Source organism: Acanthaster planci, linkage group LG08 (genome assembly GCF_054643075.1).
Source record: "Acanthaster planci isolate LZ-2023a linkage group LG08, COTS_SCS, whole genome shotgun sequence".
In the NCBI taxonomy this organism is placed as follows: domain Eukaryota; kingdom Metazoa; phylum Echinodermata; class Asteroidea; order Valvatida; family Acanthasteridae; genus Acanthaster; species Acanthaster planci.
In genome coordinates, this window is record NC_141784.1 from 7,899,878 (window position 1) to 7,915,569 (window position 15,692).

Here is a 15,692-nt window from a genome sequence, read left to right on the forward strand (position 1 = left end):
TGTGATCACTGAAAATTTTCTAAGGATATCAGGATTATCTGGGCAGTTTTTGCAAGGCTGTCAAAAATTCTTGTTTCAGGGGTGGGATTACTCAGGATTTAAAATCACCCGATATTTTACTATTTTTTCACATTATTCTGTACTATGTAAGCCAGTTATTTTTTTTCACTTGCCCTGGCCTTGATTGATAAATAGTGCAGTTTAAAAAATCTCCCAAAACAACCAAACAAAATTGTCCTTGTACCACCAGTCTGCGGTGGAGATTTGTCCAATAGTAACCACGGCAGTATCAACTCCCCCGGTTACCCTGGCAACTACCCAATCAACCGAGACTGCGTCTGGACTGTCACGGTGGATGCAGGGCTGTACATCACCTTTGCCTTTGGCACACTGCAGCTTGAGCACCACGACACCTGTGCTTACGACTACCTTGAGGTGCGTGTTATTTAATCTTGAAATTGTGGATGTTTTTTGTGCAACATGAATTCCACGGTAAATTTCCACTTGTGGACAATAAATAATTGAATTGAAATGATCATGCGCCCTGTGGTCTACCAGAGGTAGACAGAGGAGACTTCTTTGTACAAAGGCACATTCAAATGAAGTGTTGCAACTTGTTCTCTGATTTTTGAAATGTGATGTCGGCCACATCACTGTTTGATTCATTTCCAAAATTTACCCTTTTGTTTAGATCCGAGATGGTCTGACTGAGAGTGCACCTTCCCTTGGCAAATTCTGCAGCACCACTACCCCGGCTCCGGTACAGACCACAGGCCCATATGCTTTTGTCCGTTTCCACAGCGACGGATCACTGACGGACACAGGATTCCATATAACCTACACGTCAACATCCAGTACGTAGCCAGCCAATGTCAATCTTTATGTCCACTTTTGGGGTACCAAAGGTGTGGGGCGGATTTTGATGGCCTTAGTTTATTTTTCCTGTGGCTATTCCTGCTTAGGCACATGTTGGTTTTTTATCCTTGTGATGGAATTGTTTCAGTTCAATTTCAGATCAAGCTGCGAATTTTCAACAAGTGATAAATATGTCCTAGTGTTTGTTCACTGTGTGATGAATTTTCGATTTGGAAGAATGCCAGTTTTGAGGAATTTCTAGGAAACTCCTCTGCATTAGTTTACATGTTTCAAACACATTTTTGCAATTACTGACCTTTCCCAAGTCACAATTACCTGGTTTACGGGGCTTGCAATTTAAACTTTTGTTTGAAAAAATGCAGGTACTTGAACTAATGGACCTTTTGTTACTCGTGCCAAATTAAAAGTTGAACTCTGATGGGAAAACTAATAGCTGTATTGCTGTATATCTCATGATTCATCCTAATATTTGCGAGTTAACCAGAATGTATCTTTGGATTTTAAACCTTAAAGCTCCAAGTAATAATTTTTGTATGAAAATTCAAGGATGCAAAATTGACTCGTTTAGACGATTAATAAGAAATTATAACTGTTTTTTGCGATGCTCTAAAGATAGATGAGACTAAAATTCTTCAAAACTTGAAGTTTTTCTAACAAAAGAAAGAAATTTCAATCTGTCTTTTCCAGAATGATATTGTATTACAACAAAACAGAAACAAAAGCTTCAAACCAAATTCGCAAAGTTTATAGTTGAAACAAAACTTCACCCAAATTGCATCAGCGTTGACCAGCACGGCATCATCAGTACATTGACCTCTTTACTGTTGTGTCTTTGATGAGCAGTTGCTCCTCAGTGCGGTGGGGCCCTGACAGCGGACAGTGCCATCATCATATCCCCCAACTACCCCAACCCGTACCCTCATGACGTTGAGTGTATCTGGACCGTACAGATCCAAGACAACGGCAGGATCAAGTTCACCATCACTGACTTGTCCATCGAGGAGCATGCCAACTGTGTCTATGACTATGTGGAGGTGAGCTTTAGAGAAATAAAAAAAAAGCTGCAGCTCAGATGTTATGAAGGTTAACCACTGGCTGCCGGGTGATTTTAAAAATGCAGTGTACATGTACGGAAGATTTTTAAGATTTTAAGTTTTCAAAATTCTTCAGAAATTCATCATTTCATTTAATGGATGTTTACACCCACATGAATGACTGTTTGGTGGCAGCTCTAAGATGACAGGCAACCTTCATTGACTCCTGAGTATTTCAGCCAGGCCTGCCACCCTGTAAAGAGAGCCCAGAATCGTGAGGTGTCAGTGAATGCGATTGGCGTCTTTTCAAACGCGGCTGGATTAGAATACAGCGGTCCTGTGTCGCTCACTAATGGTGCCCTGGAGCACTTATATCCGCAGTGCTAATCCGTGGGCGGGCTATGTCCAAAACAGTGGTATACTGTTTAAAAGCAGTGACGGATTACCTTCGAAAAATGCAAGCCAAAAAATGATGGCAATTCCCAGCAGCAGGTCGTTTGTTCCGAGTACGGTCTTTTGTTACAAACCCATGGTACTCGAAACGGGGTTCCCCGGCAGCAAGTGGTTATGCTTATATGATATTTAAGTCTGTGTCCGAAATAGTGGCTGCGGCTGGAAATGAGACTAGCATGTAAAGTTGCTGCAGCTCTCAAAAGTATCTTTATAGATGCCTGTATTGTGTCCAGTCGCCTGTTGCCTCAGGCATGGCCATTCGACTTTATTTTTTGTCGACATTTTTGTTTCTAGGGGTACAAGTTGGAAGTCCTAAAACGGGCACATTATTTTTGTGTTAAAAGGAAACATTTAGGTATTATTACTGAAGTAAAAGAAAACAAATTCAACCAAGAGCAAAAAACATTGATGTACTCACCTGTCGACTGAAGTCGGAGGAAAAAGTGTTGAATTCTTCCACAACTTTTCCACAGGTGAGAGATGGTTTTGATGAGACGGCAGCCTTTGTCGGACGCTACTGCCATGCCGATGCCATCCCGCCCCCGTTTGTCTCCACAGCCAACACGCTGTGGGTCAAGTTCAAGTCGGATGTGTCGGTCAGTGCTGGCGGATTCCGGGCCACCTATGAATTGGGTGAGTAAACACGGAGCTTAGTAGCCTTATTTATGACTCGGCCAACTTGAATCCAACTTGAGGTGACCCCTGTGAAAATTTTCCACATACTTGTATGGAATCGAAGATGATCCGGTAATGGCAGATCAAAGATTGCCTTCCTCGTGCTTCAAATGCCAAATTATGCATTAACAGCCATGGTACCTTTGTTGTCCAAATAAAAATAGTTTTCAAAGTGAGGCGCTATGGTATCTGTAATTACAGCAAAAAAGTCAGGTGCCTTCCCATTGCAGAGTGATCTATATTTAATGGCTTAGGCAGCAAGATAGAATATGGCCAAGTCATGAAAAAAAGCACATGGGAGGTAGAATAGGAACTTTCATGGTATGATTGGACCATTGGCTGCATCCAAATCAGCTATCTATGGTTAGATCTAGGGCTTTGCTCATTGGAAATTGCAGAGATGTGCGACAGCAGATGTCGCCCTAGCTGAGGAAGCCATTGTTAAGAAGGTTCAAAGCATTAGCAGTGTTAAAGCACCATTTCAAAATTCTTATCAGGTAGGTGTCAGATGGAACGGTCCGACCGATACATTTATTATCGCTGGCTATCAGGTTGTTCTCATGTGGCCAATACGGTGGTTTCACAATAGTGCGCCACCAAGAGTTTGCAACGCGTTAGCCAATCACAATGCGCGAAATTTTTCGACCTAATGCGTATTTGAAAAGGGTTGACAAATTTCCTGCGTTATGATTGGCCAACGCGTTTGCAAACTCTTGGTGGCGCACTATTGTGAATCGCCCGTATTCAAACTGATAAATGCCTTTTTATTGCATTACTTCCAAGGCTATGTGGTTTCAGCGGAGCAACACCCCCTCCATTATTCACTCAACACAAGTCACTATTATCGGTTGGATGGCCCCGTCCTGTTGTCAACCAATAGGAATTTTGAAATGATGCCTAAGAGAAGGTTACACAGTGGTTGCACCTGGCTCTTAATCATCGTACTTTGTCCGTGCTTTCTCAACCAAAGCTTGCAACCCCCCACTTGTCATTACGTGAGATGCGATGTTCACTCTAAAGTTTGTCTGTCAACTTGCACTGTAATCCCTCATTGGATGTCTGCTTTTGCAATAGTGATTGGTTACGTGTAGTTACCGAGGTTGACCCATGAGGGAAATAGACCTTTTTTGGGATTGAATACTGGGGGGACGCACTGTGTTTGTGAGTCACACCTGTTGGGATTGGCGTCTTGATAAAGTTTAGCACCTCTGCAACTAGGAATGACTTTACTTAAACTGAAACTTGGTGAGGCATGTTGTAATGTGACACTGTGACACCTTGCAGCCATTGTCCTCCCGACTTGAACTGCATTGGTTTTGTCTCACTCCTTTTTTTTTCCAGACTGTGGTGGTGTGTATACCGATCCATCACAGGATCTGATCTCCCCCTACTTCCCCAACTACTACCCCCATGACAAGACCTGCGAGTACGTCATCAATGCCCCGCAGGGTCAGGTGGTCGTGCTGACCTTTGTGACCTTCGACATTGAGGCCCACCTGAACTGCGACTACGATTACCTAGAGGTAGGTGCTCAATCTCTTCATAGTAAGAAATCAATGAGCAATGCAGAGCTCTTTCAGAATAGTTGTTTCTGATGGTTGAAGATAACCTGATGACCAGGGCCCAGTGTCATAGCACTCCTGAAAGTGCACCTCTAAGGAAAACTTGTTTTTTTCTGATTTATGTGTTCAAATATATATGAAAATATCCAAATCGAACGTATTGTCATTTGTCATAACAGCTCAACTACAACAAGCTGAAAAGGGCTTTTCTCTGTTCATGCCAAGATGCGAATTCTGAATGCAGATTGCGTCATTGAGTAGAAAACAGAGAAAACGAGGGGAACCCTTGTCCTGCGTTTGTAGTGGATAAACCCTTGTGCATACCGAACATTGCATGCAGCCATTGCCTTCGATTTGGATGCTTCCATATTTAATTTGAACAGATAAAATCAGAGGAAACATGTTTTCCTTAGAGATGCTCTTTACTAAGTAGAAACATTAACATACTGACGTGATAGTCTTCAGAAACAAAGACAGAAAGGTATGAGCATTTGTAGATACAGTTATTTCTTCAGATGCAGTGAAAAGGGGACAGAGCTCGTAAGAGTGTGAACAAAAGTCTCAGTCTCTTTTTTAGTCCCTGTTTTGTTCCAGAGTGTTGATGATTCTCTATCCGGCAGAAAGATGGAAATTAATGTCTGTACATGAGCATTATTCATTGGCACAAATGGGCCGACATCGAGATTTGTATTGTTACGTCCAGGGGGCCAAGAGAAACTGTGGTCAACCCCAAAGGAGGGGGAGGGGGTTGCAGTTGTTTTTTTCTTGTAAATGTATTGAGCAAAAGGGGGGGGAGATTCAGTTTCTTTCCAATACCTGCAAATTTAATATCACCTCCATAAAGGCCATACAGATACACATAAAAAATTCCCAATATGTTGGCCCATCCAAGAAAGAGCATTTCGGCCCCTCCTCTAAAGATTTTGATTTGGATGTGCCCCTAGTATCAGCGTGCATATTAACCACTGATATAAAGTAAAAGTAGCCCTTAACTGTTTAAGATATGCACAGAGTATTGAAACCTCCTTAGATAACCGCCCCTGTGTCCTTGATGCAGGTCCGCGATGGTGCGTCAGAAGATGCCACTCTCATCAGCAAGCTGTGCGGCACTGCCCTGCCATCAGACCAAACCTCTAACGGAAACTCTATGTACCTGAAATTTGTGACTGATGGGTCGGTGGCCAACTATGGGTTCCGGGCCACGTTCAGTTTTGAGGATGCTGGCCCAGGTAAGGCGGGGTCCAGTTTTCCTCCTGAGGGGAAAATGTTGCCTGACAAAGGAAGATGCTAAGCAAAAAAAATTGATCAAGCACCAGTTAAGAGCAGTACACAGTGCATGGCATTTTGCCGGTAACCCATTTTGGGGAAGCACCTATTTCTGTGCCTAGTCACAGATAACTTTGCTTAAAACATTTTGATGGTGACTCTTGATGAATTGAGGTGACATGTTACAGCTCTTGCATGTCTGCTATTGTTGTGTACATTTTACATATTTTTTCATGTAACTTTATAGTGTTATTAAAGTTCACTTTCTGAAAGTATTGTTCTGTCAAGATTTAGTCATAAACACCGAATATTATCCACTAAAAATGTTAAGTTACTCAAGATGTGATCTGTGAATACAATCATATGTCAAAATGTAGTTGTCTTTGTTGACAGTACTCTAATAAAACTGCCTGACTAAGACCTTCACTTCTGTCCAAAAGAAGTCAAAATATTACCTGTAGGCCTATTAGATGCAAAATGTTACCTTTCAGTCAGATTAGTGGCACATTACTGAGTGATGCCTTTTCCGATAAGTTATGGTCTCCTATTTTTCCCCATGTAGGAAGTTGTGGAGGCCAATTCACCGGCGACACCGGTATTATTGCCTCACCGCCCCACCCCCAGGGCTATCCCCACGGCGTCCACTGCATCTATGTTATCACTGTGTCCGATGGCTACGTCATCCGGCTGACGTTTAACTCCTTCAGCCTGGAGAGCGCCACCAACTGCATCTTCGACTATGTGCAGATCTACGACAATGCCACCAACGCTGCCTCGCCAGACTTGGGCAGGTCAGTCAGAGGAAAATCAAGAAATGAAAGAATGACGGAAATGCATGCGTGGGATTGGTTTTCCCAGTTGGAAAATTTGAAACGCTTGATAGGAAACTGCTGTCTCGTCCCATTAGTCCAGCAAATTATCACGTTTGAGATCGTTCTCCAAATTCAACAGTATGAAAAGACATTTGTAACTCGTTGACACCAGAAATAGTTTAACATCTGTGGACCATGTGTGTCTTGCACTTAATGGTCCAAGCGATTTGTGTATGCACTTTGGAGGGGGTTTACCACGGTTCGCTTTGTGTAATAAAGTGCTTCTTTACCAGCAAGAAACAGACCGGCTTGGCCAAAATGCTGTTGGTGCTGTGTACACCATACATATGTAGATAGCCGGATTTATGGAATCACTACTACTACTTATACTCTGCCAGGCATGTGCAAACAAATGCAGTCATCATCTTATAAGCTGTGGTAGTGCTATTGGTTTTATACAAAATTAAGTATTCCTCAAAAGTGCCCTAGGCACTGCAGCTTTCAAACCAGCGGAAACCCTTCGGGTAGACAGTGGGAAGCAGTTGCAGATTTAGAGCTGGGAGGAAATCGCAAGTTGTATATTTTAGGTAAAACCCACAGAGTTAGGTGAGGACTGAAAAGCCAATCCATATGTTGTCCAGGCCAGGAATTGAACCTGGGCCACAGAGGTGAACAGCAAGGAAAGAACCACTATGCCAGCCTGGCTCCCCTTTACTCCAAGGGAGATCATTACCAAAAAGAGTGAGATCTCTTTCTCTCTGCCTTCTTTACTCTCAGCACCCCAGGGCTGCTTTACACTCTGGTGGGCGTTTCTCTCTGGTGTTGCGCACTGACTTGGCATGTACTGTCTTTCACTCTCAGGTACTGCGGCAGCGACTCCCCTCCAGTTCTGACCACCTCGGGCAACATCATGACAGTCATCTTCCACACCGATAGTAGCGTGGCCCGCGAGGGCTTCACTGCAAACTACGTGGCCCTGGATGCCACCACTGGTGAGTACCGACCTGTAGCAGCCAATCATTTGATGGAGCTACCAAACACAGAAATTTGATTACGCATAGGAAACATTTGCCTAATTAATGACAGAAACAGGTTAACAATCAAACCACCATAATTAGTACATTTCTCAATGTTGGTTCCCTTCTCACTTTTGCTGAGCATATAAATTGGTTGAGCAGTGTTTTCCTGCTAAGCAGTTTCCTTGGACTTAGAATGTGTGACTCTTGCTTAATATAATTGAATCAGCCTATTTGTCAGTTTAAAATCTCTGCAATTAATTGTTAGGATGAGTCCTGCTTCGCTGGAGCATAGAGTGGCTTTTCAGTGATGAACACTGACGCTTTCACTGGTCGACCCCATTTGGTTACTTCCTTTCTAATGAATACAGAATGAGCTGGCTTTCATTGCAAGTTCACAATCCACCCTTCCATTTTAAACTCATGTTGTCACTATGTTGCAAGTTTTGATGTACAGTCCAGCTGCTTTTCCATTTGCCCAGTTTGTGGTGGTGACCTCACCACGCCCACCGGCGTCATCACCACGCCCAACTACCCAGACGACTATCCACACAACCGCCAGTGTGTCTGGGTCATATCGGTCCCAACAGGCCAGCAGATCAGTGTCAACTTCACTGACTTCGACTTGGAGCAGCATTTCAACTGTGCCTTCGATTACGTAGAGCTGAGGTGTGTTACAATGGAAACAGTTTTGTGAAATCACCGGGTGTGATGTTACCTTGAAACAAAAACAAGAAAGGGAAGGGTGACGCCGTGTGATGGAATCAACAAGCTTTTGAAAATCAAAATAATTTCCCTCCCCCCTTCCAAAACAAGTGTCATTTTGTAGGCACACTTAAACAATGAGGGGATGATGGTGTAAGAATAAACTGGCTTTTAATACCCTAATAAAGGTGACTGGGGAAGTCACTTTTTGTTTGAAAGCCAACAAACAACTCACATGTTTATCTTATTCTCTGTTTTTCTTCATCTTCGTTTTTCCCCAACCAATCACAATCTGTTTTGTCACCTGTAGGAATGGAGGCTATGCTACGTCCCCACTGATTGGCACATTCTGTGGCAGCAGCATCAACCCGACCATGTACACCTCCCACAGCAACAAGATGTACATCAAGTTTGAGTCGGACTTCTCCCTATCTGCCCGCGGCTTTTCTCTGGCCTACGATGGAACTGCTACAGGTATATTCAGTTTCACCTCATTCAAAGGTCGCCTCTGGCAAGTGGTTCTCCACGCCCCCCCAAATTTGAAGAATTTAATTTTTCCTGCATAGTAATAGACGATCAACTTTCAAAATCCAAGTCTTTATGGCATTTTTATATTTCTGCTTTGCTGAAAGTCTCCTGTTGACATGAAACGAAAGAGTACAATTTGATGTAAGGTCATTGGCCTCAAATCCCAGTCTAACCTAGAAAAAGTGGAGTGTCATATACCTGTGATCAGTGTACAAAGTCATGAATTGAATTGTATGATTTTTTCCCCAAGAGTTCTTTTGTGGTGGAACTTCAACATGTATGTGTTGTGATGTGCATGCCGTTGTTAGCATTTTGGAGATCATATTATACAAGAATTCCGCTTTGGGAATTGTATAAAGTGTAAATTTATTTCTATTTATGGACCTGATGATTGGATCACTTTTGGATTAGAAAGCAATTGATACAGATATGAGAACTAAGTTCAAGAGGTGCTAGTTGGAAAGACTCAACAGCAAGGTGCAAAAATGTGATGTTGCTGGCAAAGTCAACTGTTATATTACGTGTGGCCTGCTTGTTATTCAATTTGTGCACTGGTACTCGGAGTAGTGACATAAAAGCCAGAAAGATTTACAATCATGCTCCTATCATTACAGTGATCAGAAGAACGATCTGAGACCAAAAAAAATACAGCAACATGAAAAATACAGAATTGCCAAGGGAACTACTGATTTTATGAATACCCAAATGAGTTTGCAAAGGCTGGCTTCTGTGAAATCCTGAATTCTGATATTTTAGTTCAAAGATTTCAGTGGCTGACCTGAAGTTAATCAGCAATGTGTATTAAGATTGACCAAAGAATTCTTCTTCATCTTTACACACTGGCTTCCATGTTGCATAATTTCCAAATTTCACTTCCTCCATCTACCCAGGATGTGGTGGCAGCCTGACCACACCAACTGGCAGCTTTGTCTCCCCCAACTACCCCTTCCCCTACGGCCACAACGCCGAGTGCTTCTGGCTGATCACCGCCAACCAGGGCAGCACGCTCTACCTCACCTTCGCCGACTTTGACGTGGAGACCCACAGCTCCTGTTACTACGACTACGTCAGGGTGAGTACAGAGAGAGAAGTGGTCTCTGCATTTCTTTTTATGGAAACCACTCGAGCATCAACACCCAAATCGTGGTAGTGTCTTGCTCCAGAGAGAGAGAGAGATAAAGGTAGGTGGCGTAGTCTGATCAGAAATGGTGTTGATGGCTACCTCTGCAGATCCAGTGAATAGTTTGGCATCAGCTTTTAATGAATGTTGCATTCTGTTGCATTTATCATAGTTACCGGGATGTTTTTTCCAGAGTGGGGGGAGGCAAAGCACTTTTTCCCAGGAGGGAACAGTTGGGGGTGGGGGCAAGACACTTATCAGCAATGAACTGAGAAGCCATTGACTGTGGGAGGGGATCAGTTTGGAGATGCTTTCTTCAAGCAAATTAAGCACTTGCTGCTGGGGAGTCCGGTTTCCGACTCGTATTCTTTATACATTTAGCCGGGGTCTCCGAAATCGGACAAAGAGAACTGGGCTTTGTAACAAAAGACCATACTCGTAACAAAAGACTAGGCTGCTGGAAATTACCAACATTTTTTCACTCTCAATAGTGGAGATAATCCAGCCTTGTTTTGAAATAGTATACCACAGTTTGGGGCATTCAGTGCGTATGGATTTCCACCAGGGACAAAAAGCGCTCCTCCACTGCAGTGATGAGCCACACAGCACCGATGCACGCTAATCTGGCCCCTATTGAAAAGAGGTCAGCAGTGCACTTTGCCAGTTCTTGAACAAAAGAAAATTACATTAACACCGCACAATCTGGGCTCTTTTACAAGGCGGCAGGCCTGGTTGAAATACTCCAGCGTCAATAGATGTTGTCTGTCAGATAAGAGTAGAAACCAGACAGTCCTTCATGTGGGTGTAAGTGTCCAGTAAATGAAGATATGAAGTTTTAAAGAATTTCGAAAACAGAAAAAAATGAAAATTTTCCCGTTCCAGCGTCATCAACGTTCATAAATGCCCCCAGCATGATGTGGTTTATGCTTTTTGTCTCCTTTTGAAACTTAGCTTGTTTCCCTGTTTTTATTTTTTTCAAAGGGGGAAAGTGTCCTCATGCCCCCATCCCTACGCCCATGACCACTGTGGTAGCGAAATACAAAGATTTATCTTATTTTATGAAGGGTCTGCACATACCTGATACGCAATTTATTAGCAGTGTCCTCGCAGTGCCAAAAAAATGAATCATTTTTACTTGCTAACACAGAGTTAAAGACAGCTTGGTTGGCTGTTCGGTTTTGACTTTAAATCAGTTCAGGATAATTTGTGACCCACCATACCAAGATCAGGCTGAAGAATCATGAAGGTATGAAATGAGCCAGTAATTTGCAAAGCTCTGTCTAGCCAAACATCTCGCTTTGGATTACTTTGAGGTTTTGAAAATTAACGGTGCAGTGCAGGAATTGCCAAACATTTTGGCTTGGTTTTAGAATGGTGGGTCACATTTGTCTTGGAAAATTATAAACAACAGAACTTGTTCTCACATCTGAAGGTTTTCGATGGCCTGACCGAGAACGACCCCATCCTGGGAACATACTGCGGCACAGACTTGCCCCCACCGATCCAATCCACCAGCAATGGCCTGAGAGTCAAGTTCAGGACGGACTACTCAGTCAGCGGATCTGGCTTCCATGCTGCCTATCAGACCAGTAAGTCATGGACCTGTCAACCTCCAAAAAACAAACGTTAGACAAACCCGGCAGGAGTTTTGTATAAAAAAAGAGCTTGTGCTGGAGAGTGAGACCTGGTTGCCATTTGATGGAGTGTTATCATTGATAAAGGACCATGATATCTTTTATACTGCAGACCAAGTGAATGAACCTTCATGTGTTATTAACAGCGTTTTTTAAAATTTCGTATTTGAGGACATTTTGGTATGTATTTATGCAAATGGTGTTGAGTAATTATTGGCAAAAGTCTGATGTCATCTTGGGGAAAAACCTTCATGTTGTAGCTACACCTCAAAATATGCCAGATATTTGGATACGTGGTTGTCTTACATTTCCTTTTTTCGTGGGTTTAACTCGATCTTGAACTGTAATGGTTTAACTTTACTCTCCTGAACTTCTTCCTTTTTTTCTACTCCCACATTTCCTCAGACTAGCACTCCTTGTTTTTAAAGTATAGCCTTTTTTATTCCCGCTAATCGAAAATCCTCCTTGTCGTAATTTTAGCTGCCACAGCATTTCATTAAAACTTGCATTAGAGCAGAAAAGGTTTTTTTTCATATTGCTTTCTTCAGATTTCAGAATCGCTGTTATGTAAAAGTACCCATGAGATTTTTTTCACATTTTCCTTTCAGAAGCATTGTGCATCGGGAAACAAATTAATGAACCTTATTCTTTGTTACCCCCTCCCGCCTCCATAGACTGTGACCACGTCCGGCTGACCGACTACAATGGGGTCATCGAGAGCCCCAACTTCCCGGACCCCTACCCTCACAACCGGGACTGTACCTGGATCATTGTGACCACAGAAGGAAACACTGTCAATCTGACCTTCACTACCTTGGAGCTGGAGTTTCACTCTACCTGTTCCTACGACTACATCGAAGTATTTAACAAAATCCTTGTGCTCTGCTTTGATTGATTCTTGTGTTAAGCAGTCTTTAAGTCTTGATAGCAGGTGGCCTCAACAGGCCCACCGTAAACCAACCCAAAAGTTCAGTGTTCTCTCAAAGTTCTCTTGAAGTTGTATTTTTTTTCACCAGATGAATTCGCTTGACCCTGGGCGTAACTGGGGACGATTTAAAGCTAGGTCAAAAGGCATTGTATCTGTGTCAAACTAGACGGGGGTGCAGAATTCCTAGGATTTAACAAATGTGGAAATCTGTCTCAGAGAACCTTTTATTCAGTCCTAAAATCAAAAAGTTTTCAAGAAGCAGAAGTTATACCTGACTTCCCACTTTCTCACATAAAGATTGAGCCTCTTGGACTGAATGGAAACGCCTTTCATCAGGGAAGAAATTGATGACTTTGTTCAGACCAGAAATGCCAAGCTGCTTTAGTAAATTGAATTTGTGATTGACTCCTTTATGTGGGATAGTACCTTGACACTGGTTCATTATCTCATCATCTGTAGGTTCGTGATGGTCAAGACGACGATTCCCCACTGATCGGTAGCCAGCTGTGTGGTCAGAACCTCCAGCCTGAAGATATGTTCTTTACTAGCACCAGCCAGTACCTGCTGATCAAATTCCACTCGGATTCCTCGGTGGCCGATGCTGGATTCCAGGCCAGTTACGTTATCAACGGTCAGTAAACAGCAGCTAAAGCCGCGCTACCATTACCTTTTTTGTACAATTGCTATGGCAAGAGGAAGCCCAAATCGGAACTCACAGCACATTAAAGGTTTTGTTCTACATCACACTTGGGATCGCTAGAATTTCTTTTGAAGCTACAGTATCTAAATGGGGCTCTCGATTTATCCAAAAGTGCACTGTGCAAAGAATGGTTCCCTGACCTCTCTGTATGTACGTATACACACTGCTGTGTTTCGTACAGTGGCTCTATGCCCATTTCCATCAAGATACATTTTTGTCTTCTGCCTCAGAAAATATCACAGCAAGAATATGGTGATATGTAGAAATCTTGCTTTTAAAAGCTCAGATTGTCCCTCCTGTTGGCAGGCTGCGGTGGTGTGCTGACGGAGAACACAGGAACTTTGAGCAGTCCCAACTACCCCAACCACTATGACCACAACCGCGTCTGCACCTGGACCATCACCGTGGACTTTGGCCATGCCATCACCCTGACCATCACTGACTTTGATGTGGAGGCCAGCAACAACTGCAACTTTGACGCCCTGAAGGTGAGCACAGCAACCGAAAGGGGAAGGGAATGGAATTTGTCAATCTCCTGCAAATTTTTAAAAGTAGAAATACCTGTGCTCCCACTAAAGATCCCTGATATTAATATTCATCGGACACACTCAGTGTGCATCGTTATTCTCGTCTTCATTGTATGAAAACTGCTTGACTTAAATAATATTTATAATACAGAAAAATTATAACATGCGGGTATCCATCTAAACTGATGCTCATGGCATGGATTAAAATCAAGTACAGTTAACAAGAAATAACATAACATTTCTTGAAGAAGTGGATTAATAATCTTGAAGTGGGTTTTAAACTTGAAGTGGGTTTCAACCTTGAAGTGGGGTTTAACCCTGAAGTGGGTTTTAACCTTGAAGTGGGTTTCAACCTTGAAGTGGGTTTTAACCCTGAAGTGGGTTTTAACCTTGACGTGGGTTTTAACCTTGAAGTGGGTTTAATCGTGAAGTGGGTGTAAGTTTGAATTGGGTTTTAACCTTGAAATGGGTTATAATCTTGAAGTGGGTTTTAGCCTTGATGGGAAAGAGTATTGAAAAGTGCACATTTTAATCATTTTAAAGTGTCGTGAGTCTTGTAACTGGCTACTCACCTAATAACCTAATATGGAAAAGGAGTGGCATTTTTTGTCATTTTTATTGATATTAAATAAAATGAATGTTCTCAGTGCCAAGATACCTTTGATTGTTGAGGATAGTATTGAACAGTATACCTATTACAATGAAGAAGCTCCATTCACACAACTGTTTCTTTGTTGGGGTCTTGGAACTTGTTGATAGGTTTATTCAGGAACTGATGCCAATGGTCAATTGCTGGCCCAGATCTGCCATACGCAGACATCCCCACAACAAATTTCCACGACAGGCAGGAATATGTTTGTTTACTTCAGGACCGACTCCAGCATCAACGGGCGTGGATTCACTGCCAACTACCAATCCATCGATGGAGGTAAGAGATTAGAGTTGCAGTCTAGACCTCTCAAGACCCTCTCAGGGTCCCACCAATTGTCATAAAACCAACACATGACCTCCATTCTGAATTAATTCAAGTCACAATCTATTCAAATGATCTGCCACAAAAGTATCCTTTAGTCAGCGTTTCGCCGTGCTACTTGTGACTGATATTGCTACTAGTCTGAAGTATGGTCTGGATAAATCTGGCAAGTAAAAAAAAAAAAGAAAAAGAGACTAAAAATATTTTTAGGCGATTGTAAGCGACTAAGCGGCAGAGTTGTCTAAACACTGCATAGCTGAAAAGAGATGTGATAAAAGTGTGGTTGAAATACATAATGATTAACTGTAGCCAAATCCTATTTGGAGTCTCGGCAAAGTTGCTCGCGTCCTGCCTGAGTCTAACCTGCTGTGTTTGGTTATTCTTCCAGGATGCGGTGGCAACTTCTCCACTCCGACTGGAGACTTCCACTCTCACAACTATCCCAACAACTACGACCACAACACCGACTGTACCTGGCTGATTACGGTTGCTGAGGATCACCGGGTCAAGCTGACCTTCCTTGACTTCCAGCTGGAGGGAGCATCATGTCAATACGACTATGTCAGGGTATGGGGTTCAGGTTTCCAGCCGTGGTACGATAACCTGCAGATTTTTATATCCCATGGGTGTAAAGAATGAATGCCATGGGACATGAAGCCTGGGTCTCCAGTGATGGTATGGTAGCTTTTGGTGTGCATCATCCCATGATATGTAAATACTGAATCTTATGGTGTATAGGGCCTGGGCTTCTAGCTATTGTCTAGTTTTGGGATTCCATAAGGAAAGCCAAGTAGAATTTCTTTTTTCAGACCAAAGTATGTGATATCCCTTGGGATTTTACATACCACATGGTGTCTATATCATAGATTTTTATATCCCACGA

At 42.7% G+C, this 15,692-nt stretch overlaps 1 protein-coding gene across 1 annotated transcript in view; it reads left to right on the forward strand.

Moving 5' to 3' along the window:
• The window catches only part of cubn (cubilin), an 88,194-nt gene that overhangs the window by 38,681 nt on the left and 33,821 nt on the right, over nucleotides 1–15,692 (forward strand). The window contains exons 14-30 of the mRNA XM_022252206.2: nucleotides 251–435; nucleotides 692–854; nucleotides 1,720–1,910; nucleotides 2,837–2,996; nucleotides 4,380–4,561; nucleotides 5,658–5,829; nucleotides 6,429–6,657; nucleotides 7,540–7,670; nucleotides 8,177–8,363; nucleotides 8,710–8,873; nucleotides 9,818–9,999; nucleotides 11,480–11,636; nucleotides 12,356–12,540; nucleotides 13,069–13,240; nucleotides 13,616–13,797; nucleotides 14,596–14,764; nucleotides 15,198–15,376. Of these exons, the coding sequence (XP_022107898.2) occupies nucleotides 251–435; nucleotides 692–854; nucleotides 1,720–1,910; nucleotides 2,837–2,996; nucleotides 4,380–4,561; nucleotides 5,658–5,829; nucleotides 6,429–6,657; nucleotides 7,540–7,670; nucleotides 8,177–8,363; nucleotides 8,710–8,873; nucleotides 9,818–9,999; nucleotides 11,480–11,636; nucleotides 12,356–12,540; nucleotides 13,069–13,240; nucleotides 13,616–13,797; nucleotides 14,596–14,764; nucleotides 15,198–15,376 (2,990 nt within the window). The remainder of the gene's footprint in view (nucleotides 1–250; nucleotides 436–691; nucleotides 855–1,719; nucleotides 1,911–2,836; nucleotides 2,997–4,379; nucleotides 4,562–5,657; nucleotides 5,830–6,428; nucleotides 6,658–7,539; nucleotides 7,671–8,176; nucleotides 8,364–8,709; nucleotides 8,874–9,817; nucleotides 10,000–11,479; nucleotides 11,637–12,355; nucleotides 12,541–13,068; nucleotides 13,241–13,615; nucleotides 13,798–14,595; nucleotides 14,765–15,197; nucleotides 15,377–15,692) is intronic.